At 48.1% G+C, this 16,146-nt stretch overlaps 1 protein-coding gene across 1 annotated transcript in view; it reads right to left on the minus strand.

The window, feature by feature from the left end:
- The window catches only part of TNR (tenascin R), a 92,297-nt gene that overhangs the window by 53,928 nt on the left and 22,223 nt on the right, over positions 1 to 16,146 (minus strand). Inside the window, exon 7 of the mRNA XM_029935119.1 lies at positions 10,820 to 11,005. Coding sequence (XP_029790979.1) covers positions 10,820 to 11,005 — 186 coding nt within the window. The remainder of the gene's footprint in view (positions 1 to 10,819; positions 11,006 to 16,146) is intronic.

Raw genomic sequence — 16,146 nt, forward strand, 5'->3', positions numbered from 1 at the left:
CAGGGGGCTGGGGACTCTGTGTGGGCTCATAAGAGCCATGGCTGATGATCATGTTATTCTATATATATAACATTTGTTCTTTTCAAAATACCTGGATGTGTTTTGACCCTCAGCACAACCTTGTGAGGAAGGTGGGATGGGGAGTCTTATCCATCTGCATTTCAGTTTCTTGTGGCCACCATGACAAATGATAACAATGAGGTGGCTTACAACAATAGAAATGTATTCCACCATGGTTCTAGAGTCTACAGGGCCTAAATCAAGGTGTTAGTGGGCAGTGCTCCTTCCAGTGGCTCTACGGAGGAGCATCTTTCCTTGCCTCTTCCAGCTTCAGGTGGTTGCCAGCCATGCTGGCGATTCTGCTCCAGGTTCTGCCTCAGTTATCTCATGGCGTCTCATTCTGCACGGGCTGCTATCACAAACTGCCATAGGCTGGGTGGCTTGAACCACATTTATTTCTCACAGTTTTAGAGACTGAGAAGACCAAGATCAAGGCACCAATAGATTTGAACCTCACTTCCTGGTTCATAGATGCCCATCGTCTTGCTGAGTTTTCATACAGTGGAAAGGAAAAGAGAACTCTCTGGGGTCTCTTATAAGGGCACCAATCCTATTCATGAGGGCTACTTGCTCATGACCTAATCACCTCCCAAAGTCCCTATCTGCTAATATCATACCGGGAATGAGGTTTTTAACACATGAATTTTGGCGGGGGGGGGGGGATGGAGGGAAGGGCCGCAAAACATTCAGTCTGTAACACATAGCCTTCTCCCTGTGTGTCTGTGTCTTCTCCCCTCCTTATGAAGACACTGGGCACACTGGATTTAGGGCCCACCCCAATCTGTTATGACCTCATTTTAATTTGATTTCATCTGTAAGGGCCCTAATTCCAAATAGGGTCACATTCACAGGTTCCAGTTGGACATGAATTTGTGGGGGGGGGGGGGGGGACACTATTCACCCAGTACACCATCAAATTATAGAAAGAAACTAAGACAAAGAGTAAGTGTCTGACCAGCTGGAGCAGGCACTCAAATTTCTGGCCTCAGAGACTTTTAGGAGAATTGGAATGTTCAGCCCCTCCCCAAGCACATCCCCTCCCCTGAGCAGCTGTGACTTCCTCAGGCTTCCTGAGATAATAAGAATGATTTGACTGGAAATGCATTGAGCAACCTTTCCTCAACAAATGGCTCTGTTTAATGAAGGAGAATGCTGCGAGGTAGCCAGAGGTCTCCGCACCCCCTCCTCAGTAGGGCGTTAGGCCAGCTAAAGCAATAAATGTCCTCATGCTTGAGTATGGGAGAACCTGCCAGGCCTTACCAACCAGGCTCCCCTGAAGAAGTGCATGGGAGCCAGCTGTATTTTCCCTTTCTCAGACCAGCTCCATCCCACTTCTTAACTTCTCCTTCTTTCTTCCTTTAAAGCATCAACACCAGTGGAGGTAAAGTGTGAAGGGTGAAGGGGGGCCTGGTTGACTCAGTTGGTTAAGCATTCAACTTCAGCTCAGGTCATGATTTCATGTGAGGTTTGTGGGTTCAAGCCCCACGTCGGGCTCTGTGCTGACAGCTAGCTCAGAGCCTGGAGCCTGTCTTCAGGTTCTGTGTCTCCCTCTCTCTCTGACCCTCCCCTGCTCATGCTGTCTCTCTCTCTCTCTTTCTCTCTCTCTCTCTCTCAAAAATAAATAAAACATTAAAAGAAAGTGTGAAGAGTGACAGACTTTGAGGTCTTACATTACCATTCATTCTCTGCCACTCTCTACCTGTGTCACTTTGATGCTTAGCATCTTTGGGCTTCAGTTTCTGTAGAATGGGAAAACCAATGAATGGTATCTATCTCGAACAGTCACCGTGCCTGGCCCATAGCGATAGTGGCCGGTATTATTATTATGTCACTCAGAGAACTATTCCAAGGTCTTGAGTCCCTTTTCTTGCGTGCTCCAGCTATGTAGAGGCTAGTCCTGGGCACACCTCTTGTCAGTTTGCTGGGGCTTAGCCCGTTGGCTTCAATAAGACCAGCGATTCAGGGATCCCAGCTGTCAGCAAGTAGCTGGCCCCTGGCTGGGTGGTCCCTGTCACTAGATTGAGTGGGTGATTGCAACGCCCCCGGAAACCTTGGAAGCACACATCTATCTCCGTCAATATGTTCTGCGAGTCCCAGGTACATCCTTGGCTGGAGAAATTAGATTACCTTTGGGACATAAACTACTTTTCTTAGGCATCTGATTGAAACCTTCAATTGCCTATAATGAAGTAGAAATTCTCTGACGTAGATGAAGGGTGACAGATCGAGGGAGTAAGACAGAAATTATATGTTGCCAAACGGATCTAACATGTAACATTTCCATCTGAGTTTCTTATTTATGAAGCTTAAATGAAATGTTCAATAATTTACTACAACGGAGTCGTCTTTTCCCAGAAAAACTGCAGAGCAGAATTTAAAGTACTCTCGTCCCAGGCTTTCTGTCTAGGGGATGGGAAAGTGGGACTCGTTTATAGGTTCCTGCCTGCTGCTTTCTTTTGATTTTCTGCAGCTTTTTTTCTGTGCTACAAGTGAATTGTTGCTCGTTGCCAGCAGGTAAAATACAGTTCTGCTGGAAAAGAAAATGTGTATCTGAGGCATATACAGCACACTTATACATCAGGACTCTGTGGACTCCTAGGGATTTCTCACTTTTTAAAGACCCCATCGCTCTCTATCAATGCTCCCTTTATTTTCCCATCCACCTCCTGAAAATGGTGGCATTCAAATGGTTCTGTTCCCTTTCTTCACAATAGCTCAGAAAATTTGTCCCGTAGGTAACCTCCACTCTCCATGCCGTGTAGAACTTCCCTTGTACAGTGATGGGGTTAACGGTTTTCTCAACTCTTTCATGGCACACCCATTCTTCACCGAACTCCCAATGCATGCAGTTCACTCACCAAACATTATTGAGGGTCTCCTCTGTGCCAGGCAGAGGGGCTGGGTCCTGGGGGTATCAGGGTGAGCTGAAGAGACATCACCCTTGTCTTCAGTGATATAAAAGAAATCTTTACTGAAGGAGAGAAGTATTGAGCACCCACAGTATGCCAAGGACTGAACTGCATGCAGTTGGTAGTCTCAAACAACAATGAAGAAGAAAGGGAGGGAAGAAAGGAGGCTTAAAATTTGAGGCAAATTTTTTGAGTGTCTGATGGTCAAGAGTGCTACTACTAGCTATAGGTTCTTAGAGATTCATACCTGTTACCTCCCTTAATCCCCCTGCAGCTCTGCTGGGAAGGCATTACTGATGAGCAAATAGAGGTTCCGAGAAGTCCATTCCTTGACTAAGGTCATAAAGCAAATATACAATAAAACTGGCTTTGGAACTCAAGTCTTTTGGTTATTTTTCCTGCCATATCCTAGCATGGTCTCTGTCTCTCCAAGTCCTCCAGGCCAGTGGAGGGGAGTGGACTAGCTGGGCACTACACCATGGCTGCTAATGAAGGAAACCATTGCAGAGGGTGGACAGGACCAGCATGAGCTGCAGTTGCCAGGGGAAGCTTTGTAGAAAAGGGACTTGAATGAACCTTGAAAGCTAGCCAAGATTAGGAAGGGTAGAGGGAAGGAGATATGGAATTCTCTGGTGGGCAGGATGGGACACGTGAGCAGGAAGAGATTAATTAGGGTCGAGGAGCAAGAGGAATGAGCACATTGTCCCCTGCAGTGCAAGGACTGTGGATGATGAAGGTAGAATGACTCACTTCCCTCTGTTTAGGAGACCTATTCTTACAGCTTCCTGCTTGCTGCTAGCAGGGAAGTCACGGAGAGAAGCAGGCCCAAGAAGCTGAGATCGCTACCCCTTGCCGGCAAAACCGTGAACGACACCTAAGATCTGCAGGCTTGGTTGGGTTCAGGTGGACCCATAGACATGGGGACCCTTTCCATCTCTAAATCCCTGAGCTCACCTCCTGAGTGCTGTGAACCTCAAGTTTACCAAACTGGGGTGAGGGATTTGGTTGGCATGGTGCATTCACAGGACATCTGCTCTCAAAGGGAGGGGCAAGTTGAAGACCCTGTGCCCAAAGAATTTGCAGACCATCTCTTAGTTTTTACAGCAATGATGTTATTATATTGTTACTGTTAGTTTTCATGTTGGTCTCCTCACTAGACTCTTTGGTCTTGAGTTAAGAGATTTGAGTTTTTACAAAGTATCATAAATGTTTATTTATTTATTTATTCAGAGAATGCACACATATTTGCAGAAGAAGGGCAGAGAGAGATGGAGAGAGAATCTCAAGCAGGTTCTGTACCATCAGCGTGGAGCCCTGCATGGGGCTTGATCCCACAACTGTGAGATTATGACCTGAGCTGAAATCAAGAGTCAGATGCTTAGCTAACTTAGCCACCCAGGTGCCCTTTGACTTTTTATATTTTAATTCAGTGTGTAGCACAGTGAAACATGTGACACAAGGAAACAGCATAGCGAGGGTGATGGGAGCACTGGAAAGACTTACCAGGGGATGTCTGACTGGGTTTTGACTGATCAAAGGTATCTGGGCTGAGAAAAGGCATTGTGGGCAGGAGGAATAACACATGCAAAAGCCGATCTGGTAAAATAATTCACGAAAACCAGGGACCTAATGGAGGACCCTCATAAGAAAAAGTACCAGCGGTGGAATTTGGGCACTAAAGATTTCATAGATGGGAAGTATTTGGAGACATACAGAGGACCTCTGGGAACCCCTGAAATCACACCAGATGGGCAGCAATCTACTTTTTAATATCATGGAGGTCTAAGTTCCCAGGCTGCCCGTCCTTATCTTCTTGGGTGATGGTGGATGCTTCTCCAGGGTTCCCTGAATGAATCAGGCTTTGCAGAACATCTACCTACTTTTTGAGTGTGGACCACATTCAAGCATCAAGAGAAGCAGCCAATTCCATGCTGGTTCTAAAGAAAGTTATGGCCCCACAAACTTATATTTTAAAAAAAGAGTAATAAGGAATATTCTAGAATGCAGCTCTCTAGTTGCCAGGGAGATAAATGAGAAACATGGCCCATCACCCCCTATCCTGTAGGAACGTCCTATCTCTGGGTTTTTATTATAATAAGCGCTCCCTGCTGAAGAAGTTAAATCAGAAAACGAAAAATTCCCACCTGGCTCTCCCCTGGTTCCTTTGCGCCAGTCCTTTAACATGAATAAGGGGACAGACGCCCTCCTGTGCCAGCTCTGTGTAGAGGAAAGCTGTGGAAGCATCTGCCCATTCTCTCCTCTCCCTTCTTTTGGTCTCTGCAGCCCACTCCCCACTTTCTGGCACCCCGAAGGCAGCATCTTTTTCAGAGGGTGCCTTACCAGAGTGGCCACTTGGGGTCGCTGTGACTTCACCTGAAAGAGGCTGAGCACCGTCTGGCCCAGGCCACCGGCCCATTGCCCAACTCCTCCTCCTCAGAAGGGCCTGCCTGGCGTTGGAGGTCTGGCCGTAGGTCTGGTGTTTGTGCCCTGGCACATCAGGGAGTGCAGACAGGGTGAAGTGAACATCAAATGCCTTGGACGGCACTGCTTTGCAAGCTGGACTTCTCTGGGAGTCTCGGGTTTCTTCATGGAAAATCGTCCTGTGATTTTCTACCTCAATAGAAAGGTGCATCTACCTCGGCACCTTGAGGAACCCACCTTCTTACCACCAGACTCCTGTGTGAGCCCCGGGAGGAAGTGGTGGGTTTGGGGAGAGGCGTCTGTTCCAAATCTCCAGCAACTAGTGGCCTGGAAGGTGGCAACTCCCAGGCCCAATGAGTGATGTCATCAGCCTTGTGTGTGTGAGTGTGCATGTGTGCATGTGAGTGAGTGTGCTGTGTGTGGCCAGTTGTAGGTCTTTGTTTCCTTGCAACCCTGGGTCATACCATAATGTCTGTAGGAATCTTCAAGGCCGTGAGTTTCTTAAGTCCAAATGATGAGGACAAACCCTTTTCCCTCTTGGCAAAACACTGCAGCCACTGGCCTCTGATGACAGATGCATGGGAGCCTCAGAGCAGTGTTTATAACCTGCACTGGGTGGAGGGGGGGTTTTCTGACCAAATTCCAGTCAAGCAATGAGAATCCCTTTCTTTCCCCACCGTCCCCCACATCTTCCGTCCTGCCTTCCTCCTTCCTTGATGCACCTGCAAAATACATAACACTCAGGGCCCCTTTGGGACTCCAGGTTTGGTACTCAGGCCAAGCACACATCATCCCGCTGAGAGGCTGAGCCTAAAAAACTGATCATTAAGGACATAGAAGCCACCACAACAGAGAGAGAGAGAGAGAGAGAGAGAGAGAGAAATCGTTGCAGACACGGAGTCTGTTGTTCAGAAACAAATTCATAGTCCAGAGGGAATTCACTGGGCATTGCCTACAGAGAATAATGGAAAGGAAATGTTTGGCATTTTGTGCTGGAGCCTGGCCTTTGTGTTGCAAAGTGGGGGTGGGGGGCATGTGTGGGGGGAAGGCTCTGGCAGAGACTGCTTGCTGGGAGCCCTCTGCTCTACTCAGAGGCCCAGGGAGTCAGCCAGGGCCCGAGTCCCATTGCGCAGGGGTGATCAGTAGCTGTGAAGATGGGGGCTTCAGCAGGGAATAGCAAACACAGATGCCACGGGACGTTAGGGCTTAGAGTCAGCCTTGAGAAGAACGGGGGTGTGAACTTGAACTGGGGAGGGGCCAGGCTGCTGCACACCCAATCTGAGCTTGATGAAGATTAAAACCCATCTCAGATCAAATGGCTGTTGAACGTTCCCTATGAACTGATGTCCATCCCAGGTGCTTGTGGATGTGGATATATACGATCTCATTTAAGCCTCCCAACTACCCCATGAGAAAGATGTGGTGTCCTTCAGACCAGGAAACTGAAGCATGGGAAATTTAAGAAATTTGCCCACAATGTACTTCGCTGAAGTCAGTCTCAAACCGAAGTGGGCAACTTCAGAAGCCAGGCTTTGAAAAAGCAACTCTCACAGAGCACCTGGGGGTCTTCTAGAATGCAGGCTCTGATTTGGTAGGTGTTGAAGAAGGGGGCTGTAAAACCTCCTGGGGGGATGCTCTGCTGCTAGTGCCCACACCACGATGTGAGGAGCATAGTCTCTGCCCTGTGCTACACCCATTCCAGGAAGTCCTAAAGCATTAGCTCACGGACCTCCTCTTGCTCCTCCCCTTCTTCCTCCTCTCCCTCATCCATCACTATCATCAGCCACACACATGTAGTTTGCTATGTTAAAAGCACCACTTTGCATTCATTAAATATATGATCTCATTAAAGCCTCATCATGGCACTGTGATGTAAGTAGTATTATTCCCGTTTTACAGAAGGCACAACAGAGGTTTAGAAAGATGAAGTCAGTTGCCCCAGATCACACTGGAAGTGGGTGCACCTGAATGCCAATCTGGGGGGCAAGGCAAAGGGACTTTGTGCTAAGAGTCTCCATTATTATTTTTTCTTTCTCTTTTGTGTTTATTTTTGGTTTTACTTTTAAAAATTATTTTAGAGAGAGAGAGAGTGTGTGTGTGTGAAAGGGGCAGAGGGAGAGGGAGAGAGAGAATATTAAGCAGGCTCAGCGCAGAGCCAAATGCAGTGCTCCATCTCATGAATGTGAGATCATGACTTGAGCCAAAATGAATAATCAGATGCTCAAGCAACTGAGCCACTCAGGAGCCCCTTCTTTCTCTTTTCTAAAAATTGAGATGTAATTGACATTTGACATTCTATTAGTTTCAGGTGTACAACATAATAATTCAATATTAGCATATGAAATGATAGCCGCAGTAAGTTTAGTTAACCATCGTCATCATGACTAGTTATAACTTTTTTCTAGTGATGAGACTTTTTAAGGTCTACTTTCTTAGCATCTTTCAAATATACGATAGAGTGTTATTAACTACAGTCACCATGCTATACATTACATCCCCATGACTTATTTATTTTATAACTGGAAGTTTGTATCTTGATTTGCCCACCTCCCCTCCAGTCCCCACCCGGGCAACCCCCAGTCTTTTCTCTGTGTCTATGTGCTCCACAGTTGTCCTTGATGAGGAGATAGGACAGGTGGGGATGTAAAGCGTTGGAAGTTTCTACCTTCTCTTTCTGGCCAGGAAGGAACTGTCTCAGGTGAGCCTGAAATGCCCCTCCCACCTATATATAGGCTCTTGCTCTATATATGCAAATAAACAACTTGTTTCGAATGAGAAAACAAAACACAATAAAACACAGCCTTGGGAGGCTGAAAAACCTCTCCTTGTCAGTGTCCAAGTTGGGGAGTGAGGAAAAAAGCACAAGTATCTAGAGCAGGGATCAAACTTCTGCCTCATTTTGCCTTCCCTCCTTCATGTCCGTCCTTCTGTTCCCTCCGAAACCACAGCAAGAGAGCCAACAACCCTTGTAATTTGCATCTCAGCAAGTACAGACATACTTGATTTCCTTACATGCCTATAATTCCTTCTTAAATCACATAAAGCTATTTGCCTTTATAAATCTCCCCAGCAGCGAGCTCCCTGGGATAATTACGTGTAATATATATTTATAGTTTTATTTCATAAGCTCGACTCTTATCCAAAAAATGGACCTAGTGAAGCCCACTCCTCAATAATAATTTCTCTGTGCCTTATAAGTCTATGGCATTTACATTTGGACTGTCCTTTACTTTTAAGTTCTTTAGTATGAGCAGCCATGGGCTGGAAGGCTTTTTGACAAGTATCAGAAGAACTGCCTTTGAGCTACAGCTGTGCCTCTTGCAAGCTCTGCGAGCCTGGGCGAGTTTCCAGACTCTCTGAGCCTCAATTTCCTCATCCATAAAATGGGGATGGTGACATCTGTCATGAGGTTATTATGAAGAGTAAATAAGCTGTAACTACGGGAAGATGCCTGGAATAAGATAGATGATCAATGAATGTAGAATCTTCTTTCCCAGGACTGGGAAATAGTAACTAAAATGTGTCTGGATGCCTCTCTATCTTTCTCATGATTTTATGGCATATCCTCCATCTGAACCACTGGCCATCATTTTTGTAAATTGCTAATTGCCAAATCAGCCTGAGGCTCTAGGCAAGTGGGGGGCCAGGGTGGGGGCTGTACTTGAACTCCATTCCCTCCTGCATCATTTCAGTTTTTTGTTTCACTTAATCTTTGTGAATGTCTCCATCTCTCTGTAGAGGCCCCTACACCAGCTGGTGTGTTCCTGCTATGTTTAATTCACCCCCATTAACCTGCTTGGTCAGCAGATCTTTCTGTCTCCTTGCTGTGCTCCGAGGAGTGCGTCTGTCTGGAAAAAGCGTTTATTATATTTACTTTATCTGGCCTCATTTTGCAAGGCAGTTTGGGATTTCTGTTCGGGAGGAAAACAGCTTTGATTATACTGCCCTTGTTTACTGTGTGCACTCTTTGCTATGTATCCCTTGTCTACTAAGATGGCAAATGCTTTTGCAGGAAGCCAAGACACGGTTCAATAAAGTCTCGGTGAGTGCACTGACAGCCCCTGCATGGCCGCTTTGCACAATTTCCTTCACCCGAAAGCTGTGCCCCGCATTTCCAGTCATCTACCTTTTGGTGAAGTCCAGTGGGCAGTTTTTCCTGGATGAATGTGTCGAGGGTCCCAGGAGGAGCACTGAGTGTGTCCACATCCCCAGAGTGCTCCCCAGCTACGTGTCATGGTGACCTAGGGTGTTGACTTCGTCTGCACTATCACCCTCTGGCCCTCTGATTGTGGTGTAGCTCCCTGACCAATCTCTGCCTCTGGCCTTGCCATTCCCCACCCACTCTCCACGCAGCAGCTACACCTATGCAGTCACTGCATCACCTTATTTAAAATCCCTCAATGACTCCCCATTGCCCTCAAGAATAAACTCAAACTCTTTATGGGGTGTATATGCATAACTGGGCTGTTACCTTCTCCCTGGTCTCTTGTAGTCTATGCCCCAGTCATACTGAATGTTTGCTCTTTTCCTTCTTTTCTTCTCTTCCTTCCTTCCTCCCTTCCACTCTCTTTCTTTCTCTGTTTTCCTCTTTCTCCCTTCCTTCCTTCATTCTTTCCATCCCTCTGTCACTTATCTAGGACTTAGACACTTTGCTCCAGCAAATGCTCAATAATGAGCAAAACCCAGTTGGTCCCCATTCACAGAGCTTTAGATCCAGGGTGGAGAGCAACAATGGAATAATGACACCCACAAGGTGCAATGATAACCTGAGCAGCACTGTGAGGACAGTGGTCACCAGTGAGAAGAGGTAGTAGGACTGGACAACCTGATCTCACCTGGTGACCATGCAGGCTCCTCAGGAAGTGACAAGTGAACCAAGATCTGAAAGAGAGGCAGACATAACTGGGGGGAGGAGGGTGCTGGGAGAGTCTGACAGGTGGCCAGAACAACACATGCCAAGCCCTGTGGCAGCAGGGAAAAGGTGTTTGAGGAGCTGTTGGATGCAGGCCTGTGGTCCTGGAGCACGGAGAGCACCAGGGGATGTGGCGTGGGGGGAGACAAGAGAAGACTATGGGGAAACCAGACAGGGCATGTGGGCCCCACTAGGGTTGGGGTTATCATCATGGGAGCAGTGGGAGAGCCCTGCAATGTATGCGGAAACGGGACAGCATCATTGAAGAGACCACTGAAGATGCGAAGGGGGTCAGGAGAGAATGTGCGAAGTCTACCTGCAGTGGTTTTTACGAGACTTGTAGTAGCTTAGGCCAAATGACAGAAGACAACAGAGGACAGGAGACGTGTGCAGGGACATGAGAGAGTAAGTCAGTGGGCTCTGGGGATGGCAGGCTGGAGTTGGTTGCACTGAGGGGATGAGCATTGAGGATGTGGAATCAGGAACGGATGTGGCCCCGGAGCCAGGATGTACTCACTTGTGAGGGTGGCTCTGGTGGTTGGACCGATACTCTTGGGGACCAGCATCTCATGGTACTGCTCACCCGCCAGGGTGCTGTACACGACCTTGTACTCCTGGACCTCTGCTTCGCTGTTGTCCCACTCAAGGTCAAGGCTGGTTGCCGTGTGGGAGCCAACCCGCAGGTTCTTGGGGGCGTCAATCTCTAAAAAGAGTCAGACATCACCAAAATGTATGTTTGTCACACATCTTGATCTTAAACCAGCTTTGGGGTGAGAGCCCGTATCTCCTGACCCCATGCTTCACATTTTGAGTCAACCTCAGGGCTGCCCTTGAGCTTTCAGCCTGCCAGGTTAGCGTCAACAGATTCTGTGGACAGTCTGGAAAATTTTGCTTGGGAGTTAGATATCAACACACTTTACACTTGCCCCATTTCCATTCAGGGAATGTTTTAGAATATTTTCTGAATGGTGGTGGCAGTATTCTAGAAATTTAAAAATGAACCAGTTATCATAAGCTTGACACACTTAAGTGAGGGAAACCCCAGGAGGGAAAAAAATCAGAGATGGCTTCCAAGTGATTATGACAGAATAGAGTAATATCAAATTTGGCCGCCATACTGAAAGGAGACAGTTGACTGCAAGACTTGAAGTATAAGCTGTCTTCCCCTGGATGTACCTGCATAGATACTGCTGAAAGGTTTGTAGGAAATTAAGTATACACATAAGGAATATGATGTCGTGGAAAGAATATAGGCTTTGGGGTTAGGCCTCTGTTTAAGCCCAGCTCTACCATCATTAAGTCTTTGGTCACATGAGGTGTCACTGGGCCTTAATGGCCACATCTGTAAAATGGGCTAATACCACTGACATTTCTAGTTGTTACACAGATAGAACGATGCATGTGAAGTGCATGGCATGGTACCTGGTGCAAAAACAGGTGCCTAAGCCCTGGGAGTATCTCCTATTGCCTCTGAAACTTGTCCTGAGTTCCAACAACATGGCGCTCCCCATGCTTGCTCTCTGGAGTTCCAAAGACTCCTATGCAAAGGAGGGACCACCAGCATGCCATCTCTCCCACAGTCCTGGGGGGGCTAATTCTCTCTCTCCTGAGAAGGGTCATCTCCTCAGGCTAATTTAGGCAGAAACAACATCAACAACTTGCAAGGTAAGAAGGTGCAGTCATGAAAAGCTGCCCCTTTAAAACGTTCTCGATAAGCCTGTCTTTGAGATTTGAATTTCACTTTGGAGCGGACCAGCTCTTTGTTCTGAGAAAACCTCCAGCAGACTTCTAATTTGCAAATGCCAGGCAAGTATATACCAATTGTTCTTGGGGAAGACTGAGTGCTGTGAATCAATCTGAGTGCAGCTGCTCCAGGGTGGGAAGTGTTCTGTTTAGTGATGTAAATTAGGTGAATCTGTTAGCAGATTTATGTCTCTACAGCTTAGTTTTTCTGAGAAATGCTTCCTTGCTCAATGTGGAGCTAGCATGCTGGATTCCGTGCGTTCTTGACATGCTGGGTGTGTTTTTTCTGAAGCCTTGGGGTGGAGAGAGGAACTTGGAGAGAGAGGCTTGTGGGAAGAACGTGCTGGACCCTATACCCTTAGATCTCATGCAGGAGCAGAGGCTGGGATGAGGGACCTGACTGGGGGTGGGGCATGAGGCCTGAATGGAACTGGAGCAAAGAGAAGTTAGGGTTAGCATTCAGGTTGAGTCCTGTGCCTACCTACTGCTCTTCACAACTAAAAATCCCAGACCTAGAAAATGATGGTTTTGGTTTTCTGGAATTTTTTGGCTTTAGAACCTATGCGCTGTGGATAGGGGGTGGTGTTTTCCCTGAAGGAACCAGACACTTTCCATGTGTCAGCGATGCCAAAAGAGGTCAATTCTGGGAATGAGGGCTTGAGAATGTTGGAATAAGCAGTTAGTTAGGCTCTTACAGGATGCCTGGAGTCCAGCAAAGGGGAAGTCATGGCCAAGTGTGAGAAAGTCAGAGGCCTGACCTGACCCGACCCACAAGAAATTCAAATAAACCAGACAGGCCCAGATGGCTGACAAAGTAGGCCAAAGTTCACATTGTTCCTTCATTATACTATACTGCCACACTAAAATCTCCTAAGGGGGCCATGACAGGAAACCCCTGACCAACTATGGAAGAAAAAGTGCCTATATCCCATATTCCTGAAGAGACCACCCTGCTTCCAAGAAATCCCTGCCTCAAGTGATGAATATTCCACTCCCTTGTTAACAACTGTCAATAAAAGATGGAGACCCAAGCCCCAGTGGGCACGGCTGTCCCTTGAGCTCTTCTGCTCTCACATGTAGAGAGTGTACTTTTGCTTTAATAAACTTTCCTGCTCATCCACTGTGTTGTGTCTGTCCTTGAATTCTTTCTCATGGTGAGACCAAGAGCTACCCCATCCCACCCCCGCCCCTCACACCTCCGACAGCTTTTGGATGGACTGGGTCAAGCCTTCAGGGCCTGATGTCTCCCTCATCCACCCAGCAACGGGAGGGGGGTGTGTCTTAGGAATGGGGTGGAATGAAATGGTTTGCCTCCCTGGGTCTTGAAGCCCCATCTGTCTAGGAGGGACAAGTCAAGGGCTCCCTTGTGGGTACGGGCAGGGCTGGTGTCTGCAATAGGTCGGCAAGCCAGGGGAAGGCAAAGCCAGATGTCCATGCGGCCCTGGGGGAGGGGCTTGGGGGCCGTGGATATCTAGTCTCTAAAACATAAAATTAGCTCAAGCCTTTCTCCTGCTTAAAAATTGCTTGTTGCTTCCTATCACAAACTCCTAATCGTCCCCTGCAGGGCTCTGTGCTTCTCAGACACCGTCTTGCATCACTTCTACCCTGATTCACTGTGCTTCAGTTGGGCTGATGTTTCTTCTACTCCTAAAACACGTCAAACTTACTCCCACCCACTCAGTTTTCAGACTCGCCTGCCACCTCAAAGCCTTTGAACAGTCTTGTTAGAAGTTTCGACTCTGGGGCTATGAGGAAGCTAAAGGCAAGGTGTGCAGGGAAAGGTGGATTTGACTGAGGGCAACTGGTCTCGCTGTGGTGGGGGGTGGAGTGGGGAGAATGCCATCCAGGCCATGCCAGGATGTGACAGGATCCCTGTAGAATTGCTGCCGAGCAGGGCGGGGCTCCAACCGCCGTGACGTGGGTCTCTGTATTCGTTTTCGGTGATGCCACAGACTGGGCAGCTTGAGCCCCATAAATGTGTTGTCTCGCTGACTGGAAGTTCAAGATCAGGATGTTGGAAGGGTGGCTTCCTTCTGAGGGCTGTAGGGGAGACTCCCTTCTGGCCCTGTCTCTGGCCGTTCGCTGACAATCTTAGGCGGCCCTTGGGCTTGTAGAAGAACCACCCCAATCTGTTTTTTATCTTCACATGGCCATCTCCCTGGGTGTGTGTCTGCCTCTGTGTCCAAATTTCCCCTTTTTATAAGGACACAGTCATATTGGGTTAGGGTCGACCCTATTGACCTCCTTTAATCTGGTCATCTGCAAATGCCTTATTTCCAAACAAGGTCACATATACAGGCACTGAAGGTTAAGACTTTGACATCTTTCTGGGGACACAGTTCAATTCATAATAGCATTCAAGAGAGGCCTGGGACATTCAGATTAAAGCAGGAGTCTCTGCTCAGCCAAATGCCCTGGAGGCCAAGTTTGGTGCCTGAGGCATGTGCTTAGAGAGGATGCCTCCTCTGTGGACAGAAAGAGTCCCAGGACGTCCCCTAGGAGGACAATCAAAACCAGAGCCACCAAGGACAGGGGGTTCCTGAGGATGCCTTCTCTCTAACCACTGGCCTTAGTGTGCTTCCATCATGGCTCTTTCCTTTTGGGGAGCAGCTCTAAGACCCAGGCAAATATCCTGCTCACTGTGCAGGAAACAAATCTCTGCTTTAATTGCTTGTGCAATTAGCACACTCCTGGTGCCAGAGACATCACCTGGAAAAGCACTTTGGCTAATTTGAATTTAAGCGGAGCTCTGAAATGACTGAGGGCCCTGCCGAGAGAGTCTGGGCACCCTCTCTGCACTTTGCGGGCAGTGGAGGCCAGGAGAGCTTGGGCTCAAGGCTGCTGGCCTGTCCCCACCCCCACGTGTCCCTCACCCCCAGAGCGGAGGGGAGCAGGTGGGAGTGCAGGCGAGGAGGCAGCCTCCTAACAGCTGCCAATCCGCCAGGCGACCGGAAACAGCTGAAACTCAGGGGGGAGCTCCGAGGAGGCAGAATGTAATTGTCTTGACTGGAATTTTCCTGGGCCACCAGCCCATCCTGCTTCCATCTTGTGGACCCAAGCATCAAGAATTTGTCTTTCATCATGCTGCTGGAGCGCGCCCTTCTCCTTTTCTGCCTCTTACTCCTTATCTGAGCAAAGCATAAGGCAACCACTTTTCGAACAAAAACTGTCTTGAAATTCAGAACAGAACGCAGGACCCACGGGCCCCCAGGAGATCCCGCCCCCAACAGGGGCAGGAGAGCCTGGCAGGTGTGAGGGGTGGGGGAAGGGGTTTGACTTTGAGTTCACCAAGAAGGGATCTGGAGTAAGGTCATGCTGAGCCCTGTCCAATGTGGATTAAGTGAGGAGAAGAAGGAACGAGAAATGGGCAGAATTTAGTTCCTTTTTAAAGGTGTATATTCAGTCCCTGGGAACCCCAAGATGTGTTCAGTAAAAAAACCAGACCTGCGATCCCCTGGGTGGGGTGGAGTCTGGTGCAGGTGCTGGGAGAAAGCCTCTCTCTCAGAATCAAACCGTGCCTTCTCCGTTTCCTCAGTGGCCACGCTTGCTGCCCATTAGCAGGGAAACGTTACCCTCTCCTAGTGTGACTTTCTGTGCAGAGGGAGCCCCATTATAAGACTCCAGCCTTCCTCTTTCCTAGGCTGGGGACGATGGACTCCCCTCAATGGTGAATTTGTTGCAGGACCTGGGCACTGCCTTTCTGCTCCTCTCTCTCCCGGGAGCCAGCTGCCGCCAGGGATCAGGCCTGCTTGTTCCTGGATGCTGTAAATCCTAAGCTCAGTAGTCTCTCCAACTTCTGCCACATGGGAGCACTTGCCCAGGGCCTCAGGGACCATGACCTTGCAAAGCCCATCTACAGCTCTAACACTAAGTTACAGGCTCTAGTCTAGGGAATGTTTTGGCTTCCATCTGTCTTATCCTTGGCCTTACTTATCAGTCGATTTTAAACACAGCTAAAGGATAATGGTGCTGTTTATTGAACTACCCTCAAGATCCCAAATGGTTTATTCCATCTCATAATAGCCCTTAGGCCACCACCCAGGCAGAATGCTTGAATTAGCCGTTCTCCTGCATTACCCCAGTAGAAGATGGTGATTCTCA

Source organism: Suricata suricatta, chromosome 3 (assembly GCF_006229205.1).
Source record: "Suricata suricatta isolate VVHF042 chromosome 3, meerkat_22Aug2017_6uvM2_HiC, whole genome shotgun sequence".
In the NCBI taxonomy this organism is placed as follows: domain Eukaryota; kingdom Metazoa; phylum Chordata; class Mammalia; order Carnivora; family Herpestidae; genus Suricata; species Suricata suricatta.